The sequence below is a fragment of the Carcharodon carcharias genome, chromosome 18, assembly GCF_017639515.1.
Source record: "Carcharodon carcharias isolate sCarCar2 chromosome 18, sCarCar2.pri, whole genome shotgun sequence".
Taxonomy (NCBI): Eukaryota; Metazoa; Chordata; class Chondrichthyes; order Lamniformes; family Lamnidae; genus Carcharodon; species Carcharodon carcharias.
The window spans coordinates 103,523,126-103,548,281 of NC_054484.1; the positions used below are offsets into that span (position 1 = coordinate 103,523,126).

At 39.9% G+C, this 25,156-nt stretch overlaps 1 protein-coding gene across 1 annotated transcript in view; it reads left to right on the forward strand.

Annotated features, from left to right (window-relative positions):
- LOC121290582 (histone-binding protein RBBP7) overlaps positions 1-18,349 on the forward strand; it is a 40,150-nt gene extending 21,801 nt beyond the window's left edge. Inside the window, exons 5-12 of the mRNA XM_041211191.1 lie at positions 2,665-2,780; positions 3,104-3,264; positions 4,535-4,661; positions 4,892-4,969; positions 9,513-9,589; positions 13,880-13,937; positions 16,886-16,996; positions 17,226-18,349. Coding sequence (XP_041067125.1) covers positions 2,665-2,780; positions 3,104-3,264; positions 4,535-4,661; positions 4,892-4,969; positions 9,513-9,589; positions 13,880-13,937; positions 16,886-16,996; positions 17,226-17,294 — 797 coding nt within the window. The 3' untranslated portion in view covers positions 17,295-18,349. The remainder of the gene's footprint in view (positions 1-2,664; positions 2,781-3,103; positions 3,265-4,534; positions 4,662-4,891; positions 4,970-9,512; positions 9,590-13,879; positions 13,938-16,885; positions 16,997-17,225) is intronic.
- Positions 18,350-25,156: the final 6,807 nt, after the last annotated feature.

The window sequence follows — 25,156 nt, forward strand, 5'->3', positions numbered from 1 at the left end:
TAACCGCAAGATGTTTCGGAGCAATGAAACACTTTTGAATTGTAGTAGGTGTTGTAATGTAGGGAACATGACAGTCAGTTTGCACATGGCAAGGACCCATGAACAGGAGGTGAATCTGTAATCTGTTTCAATCATGATTGAGGGACATATGTAGGCAACATCCCTGCTCTTTGAGTAATGCTGTGGGATCTTTTCCATCTGCCTGAGAGGACACGTGGGGCCTCAGTTTAACTCCTCACCCTAAAGGTGGGTCATTCAGCAGTGTAGGGCACCCTTTGTACTGTACTGAAATATCAGTCTAGGTTGTGTGCTCCATTCTGGAGTGAACCCACAACATTGATTTGAACTGCTGAATGGCCCACCTTCAGGACGAGGAGTTAAATTGAGGCCCCGTGTGTCCTCTCGGGCAGATGGAAAAGGTCCCACAGCATTACTCAAAGAGCAGGATATTGGCCCACATATGTCCCTCGATCACTGTTGAAACAGGTTACATGGTCATTCACCTCTTTGCTGTTCATGGGTCCTTGCCATGTGCAAACTGCCATGTTTCCCTACATTACTTTTGAATTGTAGTTCGTGTTGTATTTCATTGGCTCCGAAACATCTTGTGGTTATTAAAGGCGTCCTCAACATAACTAAGACTCCAAGAAATCTCATTACTTTAGGTCAAGGGAACCTCCAACTGAAGATCATAGATTGCCCCACCCAATGCCTCAGTTGACCAAGCAGTACAAGGCTCAACATTGGAGCTAAGCTCTCCCAGCTATACCACTGCAGCCCCACCTCCTTGCTGGTCGGTTATGACATAGTAAAGAGTAATGATTGAAGAATCTGAGATGTTGGCTGATAAATATGAAGAGTACAATTCTGTCTGTGGTTTGATTAGTTTGTGAGATAGCTATTGTAACTTGGATACTGGCTTCCAAATGTTAATGAGGAGCCTTGTCCAGTCAGTTGGGCTGAGATTTTTTGGACTCCAGTCAACCCAGATCTGATGCTTGGGTTGTCGCCACCGATCCTTGGCTTATATTTATGTCTTGTAGTTGTTTTATAGCCGAGTAGCTTACTAGGTCATGTCAGGGCACGATGGTCAACCACCGTTGTGGGACTGCATTCATGTTAGGTAATCCTGGAGAGGAGTGGCAGGATTCTTATATTGAAAGGCGTTAATATTCAAATATGGTTTTATAACAATCTGGTACCTTTGACTATTATCCTTGATGTCAGTCCATTCTCTATTCCCTCCTTTTTTCACACACACACACACACACACACACACACACACACACACACACACACACACACACACACACCCCCCCCCCCCCCCGCAAAACATGAACGAATAGCTTACACTGTTTAGCCACATATATGACATATATGAAGAATAGGCCAAAAGGAGGATTGCATCCAGCACCTCTAGAATCAGACTTTGGCACAAATTGGTTCTGTGGTGACCTTGGAAAGAGTAGTGGTGATGGGATATTAGAAAACTTGCTCGAAACATCCAAAATGTTGATTGGACATGTCGGTGATTGTTACAAAAATGAACTAATTTGCAGATATGTTTGACCATTGAAGTCCATCTTATAAAACGGAAAAACGTTAGGTGCTTTTTGTGGGAGTAGTATGTAGGATTGGTGTTAATAAGAAAATATAGATTGAAAATATCCTGTCCTTACAGAAAGGGTTCAAAATGTGTGAAAATGGGGTAATTATTTAAATGTTGCAATTGACCTCTGAACCAGAGAATCAAATATTTGTACACTTACATTTTTTGAGAGAGATTACTGTTCTTTACTTCCTTCAGCTTTTTCAGTGCTCCTTGCAGTGAGACTCTTACCTTGCTGTATCTTCCCTATCTGTAACTTCCTCCAGCCATACAACCATCAGATATTTGTGCACTGCTTGTGCACCTCCAATTTTAATCACTCTACCATGGGTGGATGTGCCTTCTGCTTAGGACCGAAGTCCTGGATTTCCCTTCCTAAACCACACTACAACGCACCTTAAATTACCTCTTTGACATGAGGATGGTGACTTGGAATTAACTGCCTGGTTTGATAGTCGAGGCAGAAACTCTCAACTCATTTAAAAGGCACTTGGATCTCTACCTAAATGCTGTAACCTGCAAGGCTATGGACCAGGTGCTGAAAGTTGAAATTAAAATGGGCGGCTAGTTTTTAAAAAAAAATATTTTTTAGTTGGTTCTGGGCTGAATGGCCTCTTTCTGTGCTGTAACTTTTCTATGGTTCTATGGTCATTTTCTCCAATGTCATCTTATATAGCTTGGTATCAGACTTTGTCTAGCGCTGCTGTGGATTGTTATGTTAAAGGTGCTATATAAATACAATTTATTGTTGAAATAAATGCTACCTTGACAGTGTTTCTAACACACACCATTTCTTTTGTAGTTTCGCAAATATGGTTTCCTTGACTAAGTACAAATATTCAATCTCTTTGTACTGCTTATTTTATATTGATTAGTTTAAAATTGGATCATAAACCAAGGTGAACATTCTCTGGTTCAACTTAATAATCAACTTGTTTTTGTTTAAACAAAAACTAAACATTTTGCTACTATACAGTCCTAAGATAATAAGACATTGACTTTACATAGGTTTCTATGTTTCAGTCTCACTGGAGCTAATCTTTTGTCTGAGCTAGATCCAAGTGGTGAGTGTAATCCTGATCTGCGACTGCGTGGTCACCAGAAAGAAGGATATGGACTTTCCTGGAACCCAAATCTAAGTGGACATCTTCTCAGTGCTTCAGATGATCATGTAGGTGCACATATTGCTTCACCGTTTGTCCAGCCAAAGGCAGTGCACTTGCCAACACTTGAATGTTTCACACAGGATAGTTTAACAAAACTGTAAATGCTTTGTTCCCAATGTAATCAGTCCAGTAAAAATTTGATTGTAAAATTCACTCTCAGCCTCAAGATTTTAAGAATTGCCTTGTGATTTAAAACAATTAGATGGACAAATCTATTCACATGTTAGATTCTAGTTGTTTTAAGCTTGCAGGCTGGTAATAACTGAGAAATTTTCTCCAGCAAATGGGCATTATTATTAACATAAATTATGTATACTTTTTTCCACAGACTATCTGTCTTTGGGACATTAGTGCAGGCCCAAAAGAAGGAAAGATAGTAGACGCGAAAACGATCTTTACAGGTCATACTGCAGTTGTAGAAGATGTCTCCTGGCATTTATTGCATGAATCCTTGTTTGGATCTGTGGCTGATGACCAGAAGCTCATGATGTGAGTACAAGATATCATGCCAATTTTAACAAAAGTAGCAAGACTATAACCATAAAAGCAACAAGAAAGTCTGGTATTACTTCCTGTAGACCAGAAATATTCACCAACTTTTCATTTGAGACCTATAATCCCAATGTCTATCTTTTTCTCTTTGATATATATCCTGACTCTGGCAACATCTCAGAGCTGGCAGGCTGTGGATGGCAGCCCAGAGACACATGGAGCAGCACATCTGCTGAGGGCTACAGGTGAGGGAGAGGGGACTACCAGTGACCACATTATGAATATCACTGTTGTAGACTCACCAGCTGTATTGTGGGCAGCAATGTCCCAAGTGGTAATCATTCTGGTCTGCTATGATACCATGTAATGCATGACCTCATGCAGTAAGCAAAATTTTACAGCGACTAATCTTGTTCATTTTTTAACTATCATAACTTCTGAGTTTTTTGTTTCAATAATGTGTAATGTTTCATGAAGAACCCTCCTGATTTTATAGCCATAAGTATATACAGTTACATTTTACAATCTAAATCATGATTTGAGAGTTGTGGGGCTCCATTTAAGGCAGGTTCACAAGTTGGTATCGGTTAGTTTGCTAGATTTTCAGGTAAGTAGGATTTGTGATCCTTTCCTGAAGGTGTGATTCATGCTGGCACCACAGCCAAAAGTCTGTTCTTCATGTGCATCTAACAGGTGAGTGTTAGCAACTGACTTGATAACAGAAGACATTACATCTGTGTTCACCACCTTTCTCTGGATATATCCTTTCCAGCATGAGTCACCAGATAATATCAGGAACAAGAATTTATTTATTTATTTTTCTTCTCTAGCCAAGGTCACAGAAACCAATTGTAGCAATTCATGATTTGAAAACAGCTAACTCCTCAAATGGGGATTGAACCTGAGGCTTATTGCTGCATATGACTTGGTGCTGACCAAGTGCTTTGACCTATATTAGGGTTTGATTAAGGTTATATTTAAAGACTTGGGGAAATAAAATAAATTAGTTAATCTGTTTATTGATTAAAATTTTATATTTAAAGTGAAAGTTGGAAAGTAATTGGTGCTCATTTTGGGCAAAAGTTAAAATAATCTTGCTTGGTATGACAGGCTTGTAACTTGTGACAATAATGAGAAGTGGCTCTGTTTATAATGCTGCAATTTCAGAATGCTAAAAATAAGTTGCCTTTTTTAAATGGAACCTACAAAAAACAAAATTGTCAGCATTTTTAGCTTTGGCTAAATTTATATAATCTTTATTTTTCAGCTGGGACACAAGGTCGAATAACACTTCAAAACCTAGCCACTCTGTGGATGCACACACAGCTGAAGTCAACTGCCTATCCTTCAACCCTTACAGTGAATTTATCCTAGCAACTGGCTCTGCTGACAAGGTTAAAACTTTGGTTTCTGTAACAACCTTATCAAACTTGTACAGTTCCTCTAGCAACCTTAGCAAACTTGTACAGTTCCTGTACTATGTTTCTGTAACTTTCCTCGAAGAGATTCTGAGATCTTAGGCTGTTTTCTATGAATGCAGCATTGTTTTTAACATGTTGAAGTATTATGGCCATGTATCAAACACTTTACTGAGGTACAGTTGCAACTTTTGTGCTTTCCCTAGACGGTGGCATTGTGGGACCTTCGAAATCTAAAGTTAAAGCTCCACTCCTTTGAGTCACACAAGGATGAGATCTTCCAGGTGAGTAGCTTAGATTTTGCTTGGAGGTAGATCTGCTTAATTTGGTGAACATTTCCTCAATAAAACTTCTCAGTTGTGTTGCTGAATTCATATTTTTCTCCTAGTTTCTATCTATAAAATTGTAGTAAGAAAGATCTAGTTTCTACTCCTTTCTCAAGGTTGTAGGTATTGTTTAGCTGTTCACCTTTTTAAATTGATAAGGAATTGGAAATTGTGTATAGCAAAAGTTTATCTGCATGTTAAATTAGCATTCACCTGAAGATTCTCTGTTTCCAGTTCCAAATTGGGAATTACTCTAATTTCTTTGACATTTGCTGATGCCTTAACTGTGGTTAATTTTTTAAATTTTAAAAATATGAGTAAGATTTAATTGTCTTGAGTTGTCAGAATGGTAATTGATTTGTGTTCTATGCAATGGATTATTTTTATGACAACAGAAGAACCTACTGCTTTGTGCATCATTTTGCTGTTTTCATTCTGTGGACTGAAATATGAAATATATCTCCCACACAACAGGTTAGCCAATGAGAAAGAAACAGATCTAATCCCCTCTAACTTGTCTTCTAATTCCAATTCAACCTAATTGCATGGAAAGCCAGCACAAGTGGGGCTGGATTATACATTGAGGGCAGGGTCCCCACACGCCCATCAGAAATGTCGGGGGCGAACTCGCCTCCACTTGTCCAGCTCATCCCGCTTTAATTTTTTTGGACAATGGCCCTTTAATTAGTGCAAGATGGGACTTCCCGTTTGTCTTCAGGAGGAAGTCCCATCTCATAGAGCTGCTGGCCAGTTGGAGGCCACCTGCATTTGTGGCTACCACAAGTATTGCAAGAGTCCCAGGAGGAAGAGGAACTATGGATGCCCCAAAACCCAGGTAAGTCTGTGATTTTTGGGGTCAGGTTGACAGGCCCTGGCAAGAGGGGGACACCGAGAGGCAGAACTTTGGGCAGGGGGCCCGGAAACATAGCGCACCTCATCCCCACTTTTACTGACCAACCCGTAGTTTAAATGTGCCAGGTTACACATTGGGTACAGGCCTTTCCTGCCACCTGTTACATCAGAGCAGCGGCAGGATGAGACCTTTGAGCATTAATTGTCCATTTAAGTGCCTCAATTGAGCCACCCATCGAATGCCTCCCCGGCTGCCTGTAAGATCGTGGCAGAGTGGGCAGGCTGGTGGCAGGTACGCCACCAATAATTTATGGTGCCACCCACCTGTTTTCCCCCCTGTGGTTGGAATGTAGAATTCGACCCGTGGTCTTTGACCAGAGCATAATTATTGGAGAATTGGACTTTGCAGAGCAAGAACAAATGAATTTGGATGTTGTAATGTGAAGGATTGAAGAGTCACTGGAGAACTCCTAAGGGGAGAAGAGGCACTCAATTAATTGGACCAGTGTCCTCCAAAGAATTTTCTGGTGTACAAAAGAATGGTATGCAGTGGTAGAAAGCAGGCAGCATTGGTCACCACAGTCCTAGATATGACTCTCACGCAGGGCAGAGATCAAAATTGCACACAGTACTCAGCAGAAAAACCCATCAGGCTGTTGTGAAATCCTGCAGCCAGGTAACCCAGCATAAGAACATATGAAGTAGGAGCAGGAGTAGACATTTCGGCCCTTCAAGCCTGCTCCGCCATTCAGTAAGGTCATGGCAGATCTTCTTGTGTTTCGATTTCCACATTCCCATCTAACCCTGATAACCTTAGATTCTTACTAGGCAAGGGAATCATCCTACCTCTGCCTTAAAAATATTCAATGACCCCCGCCTCCACCACCTTCTGAGGCAGAGAATTCCAAAGCTGCACAACCCACTGAGAAATGTCTCATCTCTGTCCTAAAAGAGCGACCCCTAATTTTAAAATGGTGCTCCTTAGTTCTGGACTCGCCCACAAGAGGAAACATCCTTCCAACGTCCACCTTGTCAAGGTCGTTCAGGATCTTGTATACTTAGATTAAATCACCCCTCACTCTTCTAAACTGCAATGGAATCAAGCCCAGTCTGTCCAACCTTTCCTCATTAGACAACCCACTCATTCTAGGTATCAATCTAGTAAACCTACTTTGAATCGCCTTCAATACATTTACATCCTTCCTTAAATAAGGAGATCAAAACTGCACACAGCATTCGAGGTGTGGTCTCACCAATGCCCTGAATAACTGAAGCATAACGTCTTTACTTTTATGTTCAATCTCTCTCATAATAAAGGATAGCATTCCTTTAGCCGCCTTAATTACTTGCTGTACCTGCATACTAACTTTTTGTGACTCATGTATCAGAACACCTCAGATCCCTCTGCACCTGAATTATGCAGCCGTTCTCCATTTAAGTCATACATAAATAAGTCATCCACTAAATATTGCTTAGTAGAAATAGTTAGGCATTTCACATCATATACAACCATCACAAAGGCAAAGCACTCTTAAATATATTCATTGTATTTATTGTATTCATCGTATTTTCCTGAAGTATCTTTATGAATGTGCAACATAATGTAGCATCAGGGATGAACATTGAGAATCGAATCAGAAAGGAGGCCATTCGAATCATGTCTTGGCTGACTCTTTGAAAGAGCCACCTAATTAGTTCCATTCCTTGTTCTTTCCCCATATACTTGGACAGTTTTTTTTAGGATAGTGGAAATAGTGCTGAGTGTTGCTGAAAGTGGTTTGGGTCAGTTTTATAATGTAGAAGAAAGGATTAACTGAGAGGTCAGCTCTGGCACTTTTTTAAATATATCTTCTATTAGTGCTTTTTGTATCAGTATTCCAGGCTGCACTAATGTTTCAGTAGATACTACTTCATTCCACACTGGCTGTCTTCTGTGGCACACCTTTTGGATTCTGCTTTTCCTCTATTGTTATACCTCTAGGACTCCAGGGACAGCTGTCCAGCATTGTAACCCTTGATCTGCGAAGTGTTCAAATGTGGCAAATTAATGCTCATAATGATCTTGGAAGTTCCGGAAGCCTTGATGGCCTTTCACTGACCTGAAACATTAACTCTGTTTCTTTCTCCACAGATGTTGCTTGACTTGCTGAGTATTTGCAGCATTTAATGTTTTTTTTTCAGATTTCCAGCAGCTTTTGCTTCTGCCTCCCTGTAGAGGTGCTGATCCAAGGGCAATGCCTAGATTTTTTGCATTAAATGAATGTGTTAAATGTGATGTGAAAACTTAGCACCCAAGTGGTCTAATTATGGTGGTATTAGTATTCTGAATTGTGCGAATGCCTACATAGTATGCTGGATTGCAATTCCAAATCCCATTCCCAAATTTTTGTGCTCTGTTGATCTAAATTTTAGCTGGTGGCAGGCTTTTAAGCTGTTGGTAATTTGTAGATTGATGAATTTTGTGACAGAATAATGGAGCCTGTGTCCTTAATCAAGAAATAAATGATTTTAAGCGCAATCAGTGATGTCATGATGGTAAACATAAGGTATCAATATTTATATGCATAAAATCCTAGTGTGAAACCTTGTCCAATCACATTGTGAAGCAGTTCTGCAAATATAACTAGGGTGTGCGTAGCAAGAAAATTCTCTTAACTATTGACACCCCTGAAGTCTAACCTCTGGTTGGTCATTTTAATCATTTTGCCCTTTAGCTGGAATCTTTGCTGTAATAAAACGTAGCTTCCACTTAGTCCTTGTGTAGTAAGTTTGTGAATCCGCAGTTTAGAGTAGGTGCCGAAGAGCTGATAATTAAAGGAATTAGTGGAAGAAAAAATCTTATGGCTCCAATTCTCTCATCTGTAATTATATTAAATATGACTGGGAGCAGTCCATTGAGTCAAGAGTGAAAATAGTGATGTGTGTTTTCCCCCCCAACCACCCCAGAATTCTTTGAGTAGATTGTTTAAACATCTTGTGTTTTAAAAAAAAAACTTGTATGAAAACTCGTCCAATCACAATGTTTTAGAGATTTGATAGGTTACTTGAAATTAATAATGACATGCCTGTGTAGGTTCTGCAGTTGGTTAATACTAAAATGCATATGGTGTGGACTTGTGGTGGTCTGCTCCAATCTTTCTATCCAACATCCATCAACCCAGCTAACATAAATTATTGTAATTCTTTCAATTCCCATACTTGGGAATTGCTGTAAAGCAAGAATTTTGAAAGTCTTTTATCAACCAATTCCCATTATCTGCCAGTGGGATTATTGCAGATTATGGAAGCGCCACAGTAGTTCCATTTTTTTACTAATCTTATTTTGTCAATTCTCGTTGATAAAATTGTAAGCTGAGCCCTTAAACTATTTGTAACCTAAATAGGACCCACTGAAATGTTTTGCTACTGTTTGTTAAAGCGATCATCCATAGATAAGAGACTATACATTTAATTTCATCAAATGAGTCTGATCACCTTTTTTCTCTGTACAGTTTCTGTGTATAATGTTTCAGATTGCATATTGATGCTGTATATAAAAACAGTGCTAATAACTTTGATTCCTCTTCTTCCCAGAACTTCCCTTTTTTCCACCCCCACCCACCAACCCTGACAAAAATGTGGTGCTGAAACATTTGATTTATTTTTGTAGGTGCAATGGTCTCCACATAATGAAACTATCCTTGCCTCCAGTGGTACAGATCGTCGCCTCAATGTTTGGGATTTGAGGTGGGGAGAAATTCTTTGTATTTCTTTTCCATTTGGGCTTTTCTTTTTCTTAAGGCAGTGAGCTCATCCAGCATCAAGTAACTATTATTATTGGAGTGCATGGAAATTAGTAGTATTGATAAATGACACCATCAAAGCATTAGAAAGAGGAGATATCTATAACAGAGCGTATGCAGTAGAAACACTGGGTAGAATTGAAATAAATAAGGTTGCAAAACTTTGGAAGTTCCTTTTAGATTTCCAGATACCAGTGATAAAGGAACAGGAAACGCAAACACAGAGATCAGTGAAACTTGATGTAAAAACAGACTATCCTGTAGCTATAGCGGGAGACTTCAATTTACACACAGACGTGGGGGGGAGCAGAACAGCTCAAGTCTCGAAGGCAGCAAGTTTCTTGAGTGTATTCTGGACAGTTTTCTGGAACAGTATGTTCTCGAACCAACAAGAGAACAAGCCATCTTAGATTTAGTAATTAACTTGAACTCGTCAGTACTTTAACAGTAAGGAAATGCCTAGCTATCATTGAGCATAATATGATAAAATTTGGATTGAGAAGGAGAAACCAAGGTTTTAAATTTAGATAAGGCTGACTGTGGAGGGATGAGGCAGAAATTGACCACAATAGACTGTGCGGAACTATTCATAGATAAACCTATGGATGAACAGTGGGAGATGTTCAAAAAGCATTGGTAGAACACACCAGTATATACCCCCAAGAGGGCAAGTGCTCTACTTATGAAAGCTTAACAACTTGGTCAACAAGGGAAGTGAGAAATAATACAGTACTAAAAGAAAGGGCTTATACAAAGGCAAGATAAATAAAGATCCCGCAGACTGGGAGTAAAATAGCCATAAGATACGAAGGAAACTAGAACTGCAGAAGAGGGGGTTCAAGAAAAAGCATGCCAGGGTCATCAAGGACAACACTTAAAAATTTTTACAAATACATTTAGGGCAAAAATGTCAGATGCAGGCAATGTTGTGATCGGAAATCAGGAAGTGACAGGTTTATGAAATTGTTACTTTGTAATGGTTTTCATAGTAGACGAGGATAAAATACCAGAGATACAAGGTAAAATAAAAATGGAGAAACTAATGAGATTAAAAATGGACAAACCCCCAGGAACAGTGGTTTCCATCCCAGGAAAAGAAGCAGGTGAGAAAATATTATGAACTTTCGGACAACACTTGAAAATTTTGAACACAGTCTATTAGAATGGCCACTGCAAATCGTGAGTTTTAGCACTCGGAGCAAGGCAGCCCTGAACCTCAAGCAAATACCTGATTAAATATGGACATTCACAGCCAACCAGGAATTTCACACATCCCTTTAAGGATGGATCGTCAGCAAAAAGAACTATAGCATTTTGGCCAACTTGTCTTTCTGTTTCACCATGGACAAACAAAACATCAAAACGCAATATGTGCTAGATGAATGTGAAATGGATCCCATCAACCTTTCATTGTATGATGGCCCCTCATCCAAACTAGACGGGATGAATTTCAAAGTTTAAAATGACAGTGCAAGATGTGAAATCAACACACCACCTTTCTTTGGACAAAGGACTTTGAACTTGGACAAGTCACATGATGGGCACAGCCATGTTTTCTGTCTGTCTTTAAAACCGCAAAAGCTGCTTGCAGAGACAGTTTCACCTGAGTGCATCAGATAGCCATTGAACTCACTGCACATCAACTAAGCAGCCAAGGTAACACCTTGAAAGTGGGAGAAGGACTCTCCCCAACCTGTTCCACCTAAAAGCTCACCTGAGAACTACTTCTTGGAAAGTTGACTACAAGAAGCTTGGCTGCTTACTGAAAATCCCTAGCCTTACAAGACCTTTACTTCAACTAAAAACATCAACTCATCTAAAAAACTGCAATCCTGCCATGCATGGGAGACTGAGACAATTATACTTTTTTTTTTCTTCATCCGTATCTAATCTGTGTGTGATTGATAATGTGTGTGAGGTGAGTGAGTGAGACATCGTGTTTTAAACCTCTGGGGCAAATGTTGGATAATAAAGCCTTATTTTAATACAGAAAAAAGCTTGCTGCTAGTCTTATTTAAATTGGGACAATCACCAAGGGTAAGAAAATACAAACACCTCACGTACAAAACACTTTAATCACGGACAGTAAGAAAGCACAAATTTTGTCCATAACTGTTGCTCATGATCTTCCAAAAAAGTCTTGATTCAAGAATTGTCCCCTTAGAAAATTGCCACTGTGACTCCACTATTTAAAAAGGGCAAGAGAGAAATGTGGAAATTATAGGCCTATTAGACTAAAAGTTACCAGAATCTGTTGTTAAGGACAGAGTGGCTGAGCATTTGAACAAACAGTTGATCAGAGAGAGCCAGCATTGATTATATTATAAAGTATGAACCATGTCTAAAGAACCTAGTTGAATTTTTTGAGGAAGTAATGAAGTGGTAGATAAGGAAGTGTCTTTGAATATTATTTTTATTAATTTCCGAAAGGCATTTAACATAGTTGAGGCAGCCAATTGGATTGATTAACTGGGAGTGAGTAGGGACAATGGGTATGTACTAAAGTTGGCAAATGTAACTAGTGATCCCCCAGAGACCTGTACTGGGACTGCAACCTTTCACTATTTATAAGTGACTTGGATGAAGGGATAGAGAGATGTATATAGATGTTTGTTGACAACACTTTTAGGTGACCCCCATCTGGAGGATTGCATTCAGTTCTGGGCACCGCATCTCAGAAAGTATATTTGCTTTGGAAGGGATGCTGTAAATATTCACCAGAATGATGCTAGGGCTAAAAGGGTTAAATTGAGGAAAGGTTACGTTAGACTTGGTATTCCCTTTGAATATAGAAGATTAAGAGGTTACACAATGCAGGTGTTTAAGAGGATTAAATGATTTGATAGGGTAGATAGAGAAACTATTTTCTCTGGTTGATTCTACAACAAAGGAGCATAACCTTAAAATTGAGGCTAGATCGATAATGGTGATGTAAGGAAGCACTCCTTCAAACAAAGGGCAATGGAAATTTAATAACGGAGATTGATAGATTTTTGTTTGGAAAAGGTTATGGATCTTAGGTGGGTAGGTGGAGTTAAGAGATAGATCAGCAATTATTTAATTGAATGTTGGAACAAGCTGGAAGGCTGAATAGCCTTCTCCAGTAATTGTGTCCGAAGGCTTGCAAACATTAACTTTAGGTAACTGAGTTTTTTGCAAATTAAAATTTTTCTTGGATAATCTGCTTAACGTGTGTATTAACTTAAATATTTGTTTTATTTAGAAATATGTGATAGTGACTACTATTGACTACCTTTTAGTGCAGATTGAAATTGCTGAGCTTTACAAATTATTGAATGGGAATATTTTCTTAATACTAACCTATGTTTTAAATTCTGTAATTTAGGCCATTGGGACAAAATGCATTAATAGTTATAAAACTGGTGTATTGTCTGTGGTTTTTGTCAGAGTTGAAAATTATGGTAGAGATTTATTAGAGATTGCTAAATACTTAAATTGTGGGTTTATTTTGACTCAAGATTCAATCGCAAAAACATAACTACTTTGTCCTTCAGAATCACTTGAATTATGTTAATTGTTAATATGGACTGATTATATATCATGTGGATTAATATGGTTTGAGATTAGAGAAGTCTTTCTTTTGACATTTAACTGCTGTGCAATAGAAATTGGTTTATCTGTGCTGTTAGGTATTCTCAAATCTAAAATTATAGAACTTTATAGTTCAGAAACAGGCTCTTTAGCCCAACTAATTCAGGTCAGAGATAATGCTCCATATGAAGCTCCTCCCACCTTCAACTCAACCAGTCAACATATCCCCCTATTCCCTTTCCATGCGTGTATTTATCTAGCTTTCCCTTAAATGCATCTATGCTATTCCCCTCAGTCACTCTATTTGGTAGCAAGTTCCACAATCTCCCAATTTTTTAAATTAAATTTACTAATGACTGTTTATGACCCTTAGTTTTGAACTCCCCATCAGTGGAAATAACTTTTCCACGTCTACTTTATGAATCCCCTTAATAATTTTAAAGACCTCTGTCAGATCACCACCTTGCTAGATAAGAGCCACAGCCTGTTCACTCTTGCCTGATAGTTATATTCTCTTTTTTCTGGTATCATCTTTGTAAATATTTTTTGTATTTTCTCTAGCTATATCATTTTGGTAATATTGTTCTTGGATTTGTTCTCTGAGGCAGATTAATGCAGCCAAGGTACAAGAGAAATTTCAGGAGTATTTGAATTCAAATAATTTTTCTATCTGTTTTTGTAGTAAAATTGGTGAGGAACAATCAGCTGAAGATGCAGAGGATGGACCTCCAGAACTACTGGTAGGTTTCAGTACAAGTTATAGCAACCAGCAACATAAGTAGGCCACTCAGTTCCTTGGGCAAGCTGCAACATTTAATTCAGATCTTCACATCAACTCAGTTTGCTTGCTCTTGCTCCACATCTCTGATATCCTTACCCAACGATCTATCAACCAGTGTTGAAAGCTCCAATAGACCCTGCATCGTGTTTTGAGGGAGAATTCCAAATTTCTATTCTATTACCCTTAGTGTGAAAAAATGCTTCTTGACTTGGCCAGTGCAAGGCCAGCTGTAATTTCAAGATCATGTCCCTTTGTTCTTGACTAATCTCAATTGTGACAGAAGTGATTTCATAAAGCGATCTGATTTCCTTATAACACAAACTGTAGCCTTGAATTTTTAAGCCATTTTAACTGCGTATCTGAGAGATTTTAACTTCTTTCCCCTTTTTTTTTCTGCCCTTTTTGAAGTATGTTGTAAACACATTTGTCTGTAACCACTAAATTGTCATCTCAGTACTTGCTAGAGTCCTAGAAGGATACAGCACATTGGATCTGTGCCGGCCCTTTAGTAGAGCTATCCAATTAGTCAGATTTCCCTGTAGACTGGCAAATTGTTTCTTTTCAATGTTTATCCATGCCCTTTTGAAAGTTACTAAAGGTAGTGCATTCCAGATTATCATAACTAGAAGGGGAAAAAAATGATTACCTCATGCTGCTTTTGGCTCTTTCGCCAATGACATTAAATTCGTGTTACCCATTGTCTGCCAGTAGAGTTTCCCCTTTATTTTTGCTGTATCAAAAGCCTTTGATTTTGAACACCACCTATCAAATCTCCCTTTACCTTTCTGTGCTATATAGACAACATCCACAGTATTTCTACTCTTTCAACGTAATTGAAGTCTTTCTTCCCTGATATAATTTTAATAAATTTCCTCTGTACCCCCTCTAAGGCCTTGAGATTGTGGTGCAATACTCCAGCTAGGGACTAACCTTTGCTTTATAAGGGTTTCACATTCTTGCTTTCATACTCTGTTTATAAAGCCAATGATCCCAAATGCCTTTATAACACTTGCTGCCATCTCCAAAGGCTTATGTACGTACACCTCCGAGGTCTCTATGTTCTTCCACCTACTTTAAATTGTACTATTTAGTTTATATTGCCTTTGTTTAATTCTGCCTACCAAAATTAATCACTTTATACTTCTCTCTGTTAAATTTCACCTACTCGGTTTCTACCTATTTCGTCAGTCAATGTCCCCTGAAGTCTGTTACTATCCTCCTCACTGTTTATTAAATTTCCGAGTTACATTCAAAGTCTGGAGATAGTATGAATGGCATATATACCTAACTCCAGGTAATTAATATATACAAATCAGTAAAGAGCTGTGGGCCCAACACCAACCCCTGTGAGTCTACTACTGTCTGAAAAACAACTGTTCACCACTACTCTTTGCTTTCTGTCCCTTAGACAATTTCATATCCAGCTGCAGTCTGCCCCTTTAGTCCCATGGCCTTCGGTTTTGCTAACAAGTTTATTTATTGGCCCTTTATCAAATGCCTTTTGAAAGTTCACATATGTAAAGTCAACTGCATTACCCTCACCCACCTTTTCCATACTTCATTAAAGAATTTAAATCAAGTTATTGAAGTTTACTTTTAACAAATGTGCTGGCTTTCATTTAATGCAGGGCCAATTCATTTTGTCCCTTGGCATCTCTGAATGTTTTCTCAACACTGACGTTGAGCTAATTGGTCTGTAAATATCAGGCCCCCTTTTTTTAAATAGTGCAGGAATGTTTGCAATCCTCTGACACCACTATCATTTCTGAGAGATTGTGGTCAGAGCATCCTTAATTTTCACCTTTACTTCCATCAGCAATATAGGATGCTTCTCATCTGGATCAGGTGACTTTGCTACTTTGAATCCTACCATCCTTTTAAGTATCTCATCTATTTTAGTGAAGACTGTTGCAAACTGATGTTGACTGTCACTTAGTACCTCAGCTATGGCCTTCACCTCCATAAGATCTCTTTTTTGATCTCCAATTGGCTGCACCTTTCCTTTGGCACTTTTACTATTTATATACTTTGAGCTGCCCAAGTTCAGTTTCAATGATTAATGTTTTAATATGTTATAGATTGGTAGAGCAAGATTGTATGTGTTTCGTCATAGACATTTCGGCACTGAAGGAGACCACTTATACCTATGTTAGTGCTAGCTCCTGAACTGGAGCTATATAATTTAACTTTGTATCCCCTTTCTCTCTTTTTCCCCTCCCTTCTCCCTCCTTTTATGTCCTTCCTTTTTAAATATTTATCCAATTTACCTCAATAACCATTGTGTTCTAATAACCTGCGAAGGAAAAGAGATTATTCTAACTTTGTCTTCATTCTTCTGTTAACCCAGAGTCTTTGACAACCATAGGAATCAATCACTATTGTCTCTTTAAAACACTTTAATAGCTTTGAAAATCTCTCTTAGCTTGCTCTTTTCCACTATTTATTATAATTAATTATTTCTTATTCTTGGCATAATTGAAATGAATCTTCACTGTGCCTTTTGCCTAGCATTAATATCTTGCCTATAATATGGCTGACAAGGTACCACAGGCAGTTGAGATGATTGAGCAGTCAATCCATTTATCAAGGTATTGGCTTAGTGAGAAATGACAGCAGCACTGGGAGAACTCTGTGCTCCTCTTCAAACAGTACCATAGGATCTTTTAACATGAACCTGAGCTACTAACATCTTTACTAAAGGGTAGAAGCTTTACTCATGTAGCACTGGAATGTTGACCCAAATGCAGAGGTGAAAAGGAGCAATGGGGTGTTCCAACTAGATTTGGGTGTATGATTTTAATATGTTAATCTTTGCACCCACTATCCAAGAATGATGTTCCAATCTTAAAAAAAAATTCTGTATGTATACCAGTTTGCCATCCTAAAAACCTTGCTTTTCCCTGGTAGTTTATTCATGGAGGACACACTGCAAAGATTTCTGATTTCTCCTGGAATCCAAACGAACCATGGGTAATCTGTTCTGTATCGGAAGACAATATTATGCAAGTTTGGCAGATGGTGAGTGTTAGTCTTGCTGGATCACCTGTACATTATCCAAGAGTTTTGATCCAAACAATGATTGTCTTAGTCGCTTTCCTCAAATTTTCAATTACTCAGTTTGCTTTATTAGCAGTATGTTGAGTTAACGTATTGCTAGGTGTGACTGTATGACCTATACATTATGGTTAAATTACAGAAATTTCTAAATATGCTATGCCTTGGCTTGATTGATATTTTTCTCTTTCAGGCTGAGAATATTTACAATGATGAAGAACCAGATACGCCTGCCTCTGAACTTGAGAGCCAAGGATCATAAGCCCTATTTTAACAGCACCACTTTAAAAGGGGTCTAAAAATGATTTAGACTGATAATCGTAATACAACTGTTTTCCAAGCAATCTTTTTCCACTAAAGTGCTGAGGCTTGTATATATAAAAAAAACACTTGTGCAAATTCTGACATGCAACTCCTTTTAGTTTACAGTGAGCGTCATACAGAAATTTGGGAAGTGTTTTGAGAATGCAAAGCCTGATTTATACAGTAGTATGTAATTGTATTCCTTAGTATGTATAAAAGTTTATTGATAGCTGCTTAAGCACAAATTGTGTATACTTTTGTGTTGCGATAATAGGTAATATACAGCCTGACCCTGAAATGTGATTGGCAGCAGTGGTATTAATTCAGAGTATGCATGTGATTTGGTTCTAATAGAAGAGAGTTAAAATTGTTAATATCTCTGCAAAGCAGTGTTGTCTTTAAACTCTTGAACAGAAGAGCTTTTGTTATCCAAAGTGCATGTTTCAAACTTTAAATTCCTCTCTTCTGCCTAACCCCCTCCAACACACACACACTGTAGTGGCTCGAAGTACCATTGATTATCCAGCTTATTCTGCAAGTGCATAGCAACCACGCCCACAATTTTGGAATAACTGTGCAGCAACCATTTCATATCATAATGAGAACAAAATATTTACATGTTTTATAGTGTAATCCAGCATATGGTGAAGAAATGCTGCTGCAGTCTTCAAGAGTTGAGAGCTAACTTTCATGTATAGGGCAAAGATTTCTTCCACTCCTTGAAGCTCTGATATGTGTGCACTTGGGAATTCCTGTAGACATCTGCTTCTGTATTTTCCTTTGTTTAAAAACTGCATTCTATGCATATTGTAGAGCAGGGATATATAAACACAATAAACCTTTTGTAATAATTTTTAAAACTTAGCAGTGCTTTTTAACATGTACACATGAAAGGCAGAAACTGATCAACAATATGCATATTAGAAGTTAATTTACAGTGTGATTTTGTTAATCTGCTGTGAATGAAGTTTATGGTTACATATACAAGTATAAATTAACAAGTGCTACACTGGAGTTTTCAGTTTCTCTCTCTTCTGTTGTAAAATGCAAATGGATTGGGCACCTTTTCACAGGCATCACAAACATAAGAGTAGACCGTACAACCCCTCAAACCTCTCCTATTCCATATGATCATGGCAGACATTCTGTCTCAACTCCATTTACCTGTCGGTTTCCCATATCCCTTGATTTGCTGAGACCAAAAATCTGTCTATCTCAGCATTAAGCATATGCAATGATGGCGCATCCACACCTTCTGTTAATCATTGGAATCCTCCAGCAATCAGTGAAGGAATAAGTCCCTTATCCTGAGACTGTGCCCCTGTGTTCTAAATTCCTAGGCTAGGGGAAACAACTTTCCCTATCAAATCCCATCAAAATCTTGCATATTTCAATGAGGTCACCATTTGCTTTTTCTAAACTCCAAAAAAAATGCATTCATGCAGATTGTATGGTTCAAAAACAGTTAGTAGATTTAATGCTCAGATTAAAGCAAAATACTGTGGATGCTGGAAATCTGAAACAAAAACAAAAATAGCTGGAAAAACTCATCAGGTCTGACAGCATCTGTGGAGAGGAACACAGTTAACGTTTCGAATCCGGATGACTCTTCATCAGAACTAAAGCAATATAGAAATGTGGTGAAATATAAGCTGGTTGAGGGGGGTGAGACAGGTAGAGCTGGATGGAGGGCCAGTGATAGGTGGAGGCAAAGAAGAGATTGCCAAAGATGTCATAGACAAAAGGACAAAGGGGTGTTGACATTAAACAAGGAATGTGCTAATGGTGACATTAACGGTAGAAAACCGGACAAACAAGTGACAGACGGCCCAGATGGGGTGGGAAGGGCTCGAACAGGGCTAAAAGGTGGAGGTAAAACGATAGATCGAAATAAATTTTAAAATAGGTGGGAAAAGAGAAATATATTTTAAAAAATTGAACTCTGTGTTAAGTCCGGAAGGCTGTCGAGTGCCTAGTCGGAAGATGAGGTGCTGTTCCTCCAGTTTCCATTGAGCTTCACTGGAACATTGCAGTAGGCCAAGGATGGAAATGTGGGCTTGAGAGCAGGGTGGTGTGTTGAAATGGCAAGCGACAGGGAGGTCTGGGTCATGCTTGTGAACAGACTGAAGATGTTCTGCAAAGCAGTCACCCAGTCTGCGTCTGGTATCTCCAATGTAGAGGAGACCGCATTGGGAGCAGCAAAATGCAGTAGACTAAATTGAGGGAAGTGCAAGTGAAGTGCTCTTTCACTTCACTCTCTTGGGAGGATCTGGACCATCCTAGGCAACATTAGTTGGAGTGTCTGGAGACACCATTTTTGAGCTACCACAAGGCTGGACAATATTAACCCATGTTTCTAATGGTACACGTGGCAGAAAGAATGTCTGCTATAGTTGCCATTGAGAGTTGGGATGATGAGGCTCTTTGCGTACCAAGGTTTGGTTTATGACCGCCTCCTGTGTTGTTAGCTGAGGACATGTATGATCAATGGTCTGAAGACCTGGGGGACACTGTTGAGTAGGTCAACTTGTGTGAAATCAATAGTAGATACCATCTTGCATTACAAAAGCTCATCAGCATTCTACTAACATAGGTGTGAAATATACTATTGGAATGGCATATGTGCTTTAACATTTGGCATCTTAGCATATTTTTGCCAGATTGAGCAAACAGCATACTCCAACTCAATTGGGAAAGCGATAATATGAAAGTAGTTTTCACCCTATTAACCTGTTCCACCCCATTCAATCACTTCATGACTGATCTGCAATGTAACTCCATATACCTGCCTTTCCCCTCCATATTTCTTAATTTTAAAACTCATTATTTGTCTAAAGTATTAACAATTGATCTAGCTTCAATTGCTATTTGCAAAAGAGATATCTAAACTTCTACAACCCTTATGACAGACCCAGCAGAGGTGGTGGCACAGTGGTATACAGGCAGGAGGGAGTTGCCCTGGGAGTCCTCAACATCACCTCTGGCCCCCATGAAGTCTCATGACATCAGGTCAAACATGGGCAAGGAAACCACCTGCTGATTACCACAAACTGCCTTCCGTTAGCTGATGAATCAGTGCTCCTCCATGTTGAACACCACTTGGAGGAAGCACTCTGGGTGGGGGACTTCAATCACCAAGATGAGTGGCTTGGTAGCACCACTGCTGACTGAGTGGCTGAGTCTTAAGTGACGTAGCTGTTAGACTGGGTCTGCAGCAGGTGGTGAGGGAACCAATGAGGGAAAAACATACTTGACCTCTTCCTCACCAACCTACCTGCTGCAGATGCAACCGTCCGTGACAGTATCAGTAGGAGTGACCATCGCACAGTCGTCATGGATTCAAAGTCCCGCTTTCACAGAGGATACCTTCCATCGTGTTGTGTGGCACTACCACCATGCTACATGGGATAGATTTTGAACAGATCTGGCAAATTAAGACTGGGCATCTATGAGGCACTGTGGGCTATCAGCAGAAATGTACTTGAACACAATCTGTAACCTCAGCCTGGTATATCCCCCACTCTACCATTACCATCAAGCCAGATCAACTGACCCTGGTTCAATGAAGAGTGCAGGAGGGCATGCCAGGAGCAGCATCAGGCATACCTAAAAATGAGGTGTCAACTTGGTGAAGCTATAACACAGGACTACTTGCATGCCAAACAGCATGAGCAGCTAGTGATAGGGCTAAGTGATCCTACAACCAATGGATCAGATCTAAGCTCTGTAGTCCATCCACACCTAGTGATGAATGGTGGTGGACAATTAAGCAACTCACTGGAGGAGGAGGCTCCACAAATATCCCCATCCTCAATGATGGAGGAGCCCAGAACATCAGTGCAAAAGATAAGGCTGAAGCATTTCCTACAATTTTCAGCCATAAGCGCTGAGTGGTTGATTCATCTAGGCCTCCTCTGGAAGTCCCCAGTATTACAGATGCCAGTCTTCAGTCAATTTGATTCACTCCATGTGATATCAAGAAACAGCTGAAGGCACTGGATTCTGCAAGGGCTATGGACGCTGACAATATTCCAGCAATGGTACTGAAGACTTGTGCTCCAGAACTTGCCGTGCCCCTAGCCAAGCTGTTCCACTACAGCTACAACACTCGCATCTACCCAGCTAGGTGGAAAATTGCCCAGGTATGTCCTGTACACAAAAACCAGCACAAATCCAACCCAGCCCCATCAGTCTACTCTCAATCATCAGTAAAGTAATGGAAGGGGTCATAAACAGCACTTGCTTAGCAATAACCTGCTCACTGATGCCCGGTTTGGGTTCCACCAGGACCACTCAGCTCCTGACCTCATTACAGCCTTGGTTCAAACATGGACAAAAAAGCTGAATTCCTGAGGTGAGGTGCGAATGACTGCCCTTGACATCAAGGCCACATTTGACAGAGCGTGGCATCAAGGAGACCTAACAAAACTAGAGTCAATGGGAATCGGGGGAAACTCTCTGCTGGTTGGAGTCATACCTAGCACAAAGGAAGATGGTTGTGGTTGTTGGAAGTCAATCATCTCAGCTCCAGGATATCACTGCAGGAGTTCCTCAGTGTAATGTACCATCTTCAGCTGATTCATCAATGACCTTCCTTCCATCATAAAGTCAGAAGTGGGGATGTTCGCTGATTATTGCACAATGTTCAGCACCAATCATGACTCCTCAGATACTGAAGCAGTCCATGTCCAAATGCAGCAAGACCTGGACAATATCCAGGCTTGGGTTGACAAGTGGCAAGTAACATTCGCGCCACACGAATGTCGGGCAATGACTAGCTCCAACAAGAGAGAATCCAACCATTGCCCCTTGATGCTCAGTGGCATTACCATCACTGAATCCCCCACTATCAACATCCTGGGGGTTACCAGAAACTGAATTGGACTAGCCATATAAATACTGTGGCTACAAGAGCAGGTCAGAGGCTAGGAATCATGTGATGAGTAACTCACCTCCAGACTCCCCAAAGCCTGTCCACCATCTACAAGGCTCAAGTCAGGATTGTGATGGAATACTCTTCCACTTGCCTAAATGAGTGCTGCTCCCACAACACTCAAGCAGCTTGACACCGTCCAGGACAAAGCAGCCTGCTTGATTGGCACCACATCCACAAACATTCACTCTCTACCACTGGCACACAGTAGCAGCAGTGTGTACCATCTACAAGATGCACTGCAGGATTTCACCAAAGCTCCTTAGACAGCACTTTCCAAACCCACGACCACTACCATCCAGAAGGACAAGGACAGCAGATAGATGGGAACACCACCACCTGGAGGTTTCCCTTCAAGTCACTCACCACCCTGACTTGGAAATATATCGCCATTCCTTCACTGTCGCTGGGTCAAAATCCTGGAACTCACTTCCTAACGGCACTGTGGGTGTGCCAACAGCACATGGACTGCAGTGGTTTAAGAAGGCAGCTCACCACCACCTTCACAAGGGAAACTAGGGATGGCAATAAATGCTGGTCCAGCCAGCGAAGCCCATATCCCATGAATGAATTTTTAAAAATGAAGAGGTGTTATCCAGTTTCACCCCTTGGGGTCTGGTTCTCATTTTTAGACCATGCCCTCCTATTGCTAGACTCCCCACTAATGAAAATACTTTTTTTTAAGTTTCGCCCAATCTATCCTATCTGTTCCCTTAATATTATCATGGCAAGTAAAGGCTTGTCAAATTCATAACTTTTAAAATATGAACTTTTACTTGGTGTGGAATCTTTAAAGTGTACATGTGCAAAAGATGGATGTGAAGGTCATCTAACCTGATCTGTGAATTCAAAAACTGCCACGTTGTCTTACATGGACAAACATATAGATTCAAGGCTAACAAGTGTCAACTCTCCATATCCTGAAACCACCCAAACGACATTCCTGAATTGAATGGGTCTTACTGAAACAACGACAGTGACTGCCCCGTTCGCCCTCAGGATGACTATGTTCAAACCATAAACTCAGGTTTAGGCTAATCAACCTATGACCAACACCAAGTTTGGAAAAGGGAATTGTGGGAAACCATGTAGCAGGGCAGCCATGGGCAGAAATCACAGCAGCAGCAAAAAGGGCAGTAACATCTATGCCTTAAGAACCGGACACTAACATCATAAAGCCTCTGAGCCTGTCCCTTTTTAGGTCCACCAATAGAGCAAATTAAGCTCTCAATAGACTACAAGCAGCTAACTTGGTGACCTGATAAAAGTCCATCTCTTCAAGAGAATCTGAAAACTACCATGGCATGTGACTCTGGCTGCTGAACTTGCCTAAACTACGCTTTAGGAGCGAAGACGTCTTTTTTTATCACGTCTACAACACATGTTTTCTAGTCCAGCACAACCACATGAATTATGGGCTATTGCTTTTGTTTATAACCTGTCAAGGTGCACTATTCTCTTACTTTCCTTGAGTGTGTGTTTGGGTGTGTGACTGTATGAGTGCTGTAGTGTCGGATTTTGGGGTGTGTGTGTGAATAAATGATACTATTTATTTAAACCCATGAAAAACTTGCCGCTGGTTATTCAAATTGTCCATGCACTCCACGGTTTAAAAACACACACACATCCTCCCAAAAGCTTAGTAATTATAGACAGTAGGGAAAGGAACAGGGATTGAAGTAGTTCCCTTTCACCCTGTCCGTAACAGAACCTTGAAAACTTCAGTCAAATCACTCCTTAACCTTCTAAGTTCCTACTTTGTTTAATCTCTCCTCATAGTTTAACCCAGTATCATCCCAGTAAATCTATACAACATTCTTTCCAAGGCCTATATAGAAGTGGTCTGAGATAGATCTTTTGCCTATGGCAAACAGTTTGTGGATCTCTATTTAGGCAGGGTTGGGAGAGTGGTTTATAAAGCATATGGAATCCTGGGCTTTCAAAATAGCGTCACAGTAAAAAAGCAGTTCTGATAAACCTGTATAAAACACTGGTTCAACCTCAACTGGAGTATTGCATCTAGTTCTGGGAACCATGCTTTAGGAAAGATGTGAAGGCACGAAAGAGAGTGCAAAAAATATTCAGGAGAATGGTTCCAGGGATGAGGAACTTCAGTTACATAGAAAGATCGGAAAAGTTGGGACTGTTGTCTTTGGAGAAGATAAGGTTGAGAGGAGATTCAAAATCATGAGGAGTCTGGACAGATAGGGAGAAACTGTTCCCATTGGTGAAAGGATCGAGAACCAGTTTAAGGCCATTGGGAAAAGAAGCAACAGTGATAGGAGGAAAAATTTCTTCATGCAGCGAGTCGTTGGATCTGGAATGCGTGAATGCCTGAATGCGTGGTGCCAGCAGATTCAATTGTGGCTTTCAAAAAAGCATGGATCAATATCTGAAGAGGAAAAATTTACAGTACTATGGGGGAAAGAGAGTGGCGTGGCACTAGGTGCATTGCTCTTCCATAGAGTTGGCACAGACATGACAGGCAAACGGCCTCTTTCAGTGTTGCAAACATTCTATGATTCAGGTATTCTATATTCTATCTTTGTCTGCAAATTTCCCAATCAACATTTCAATCTAGTGTATTTACATTTGCAATGGATGAATTTTCACGAAGTGAAAACTGCAAATAACTTTAGGGATCTGGCATTTCATGAATTAAAACCGGATTTTTTTAACCCTGAATTTGAGGAACCTTGCACCATGTCCAGTGACACATGCTGGAAAATACTTGTGGATGACTAGCCCCGCAAACATTGCTCTAGCCTCAGCACAGGGAGCAAAACATGAAAATAGCATGACGGTGTGAAATAATTCATTTAATTAATTCTGTTCTTTGTATACTTTCATAAAACCCTTACAGTTCGGTGACGCTGGGTTACAAATGG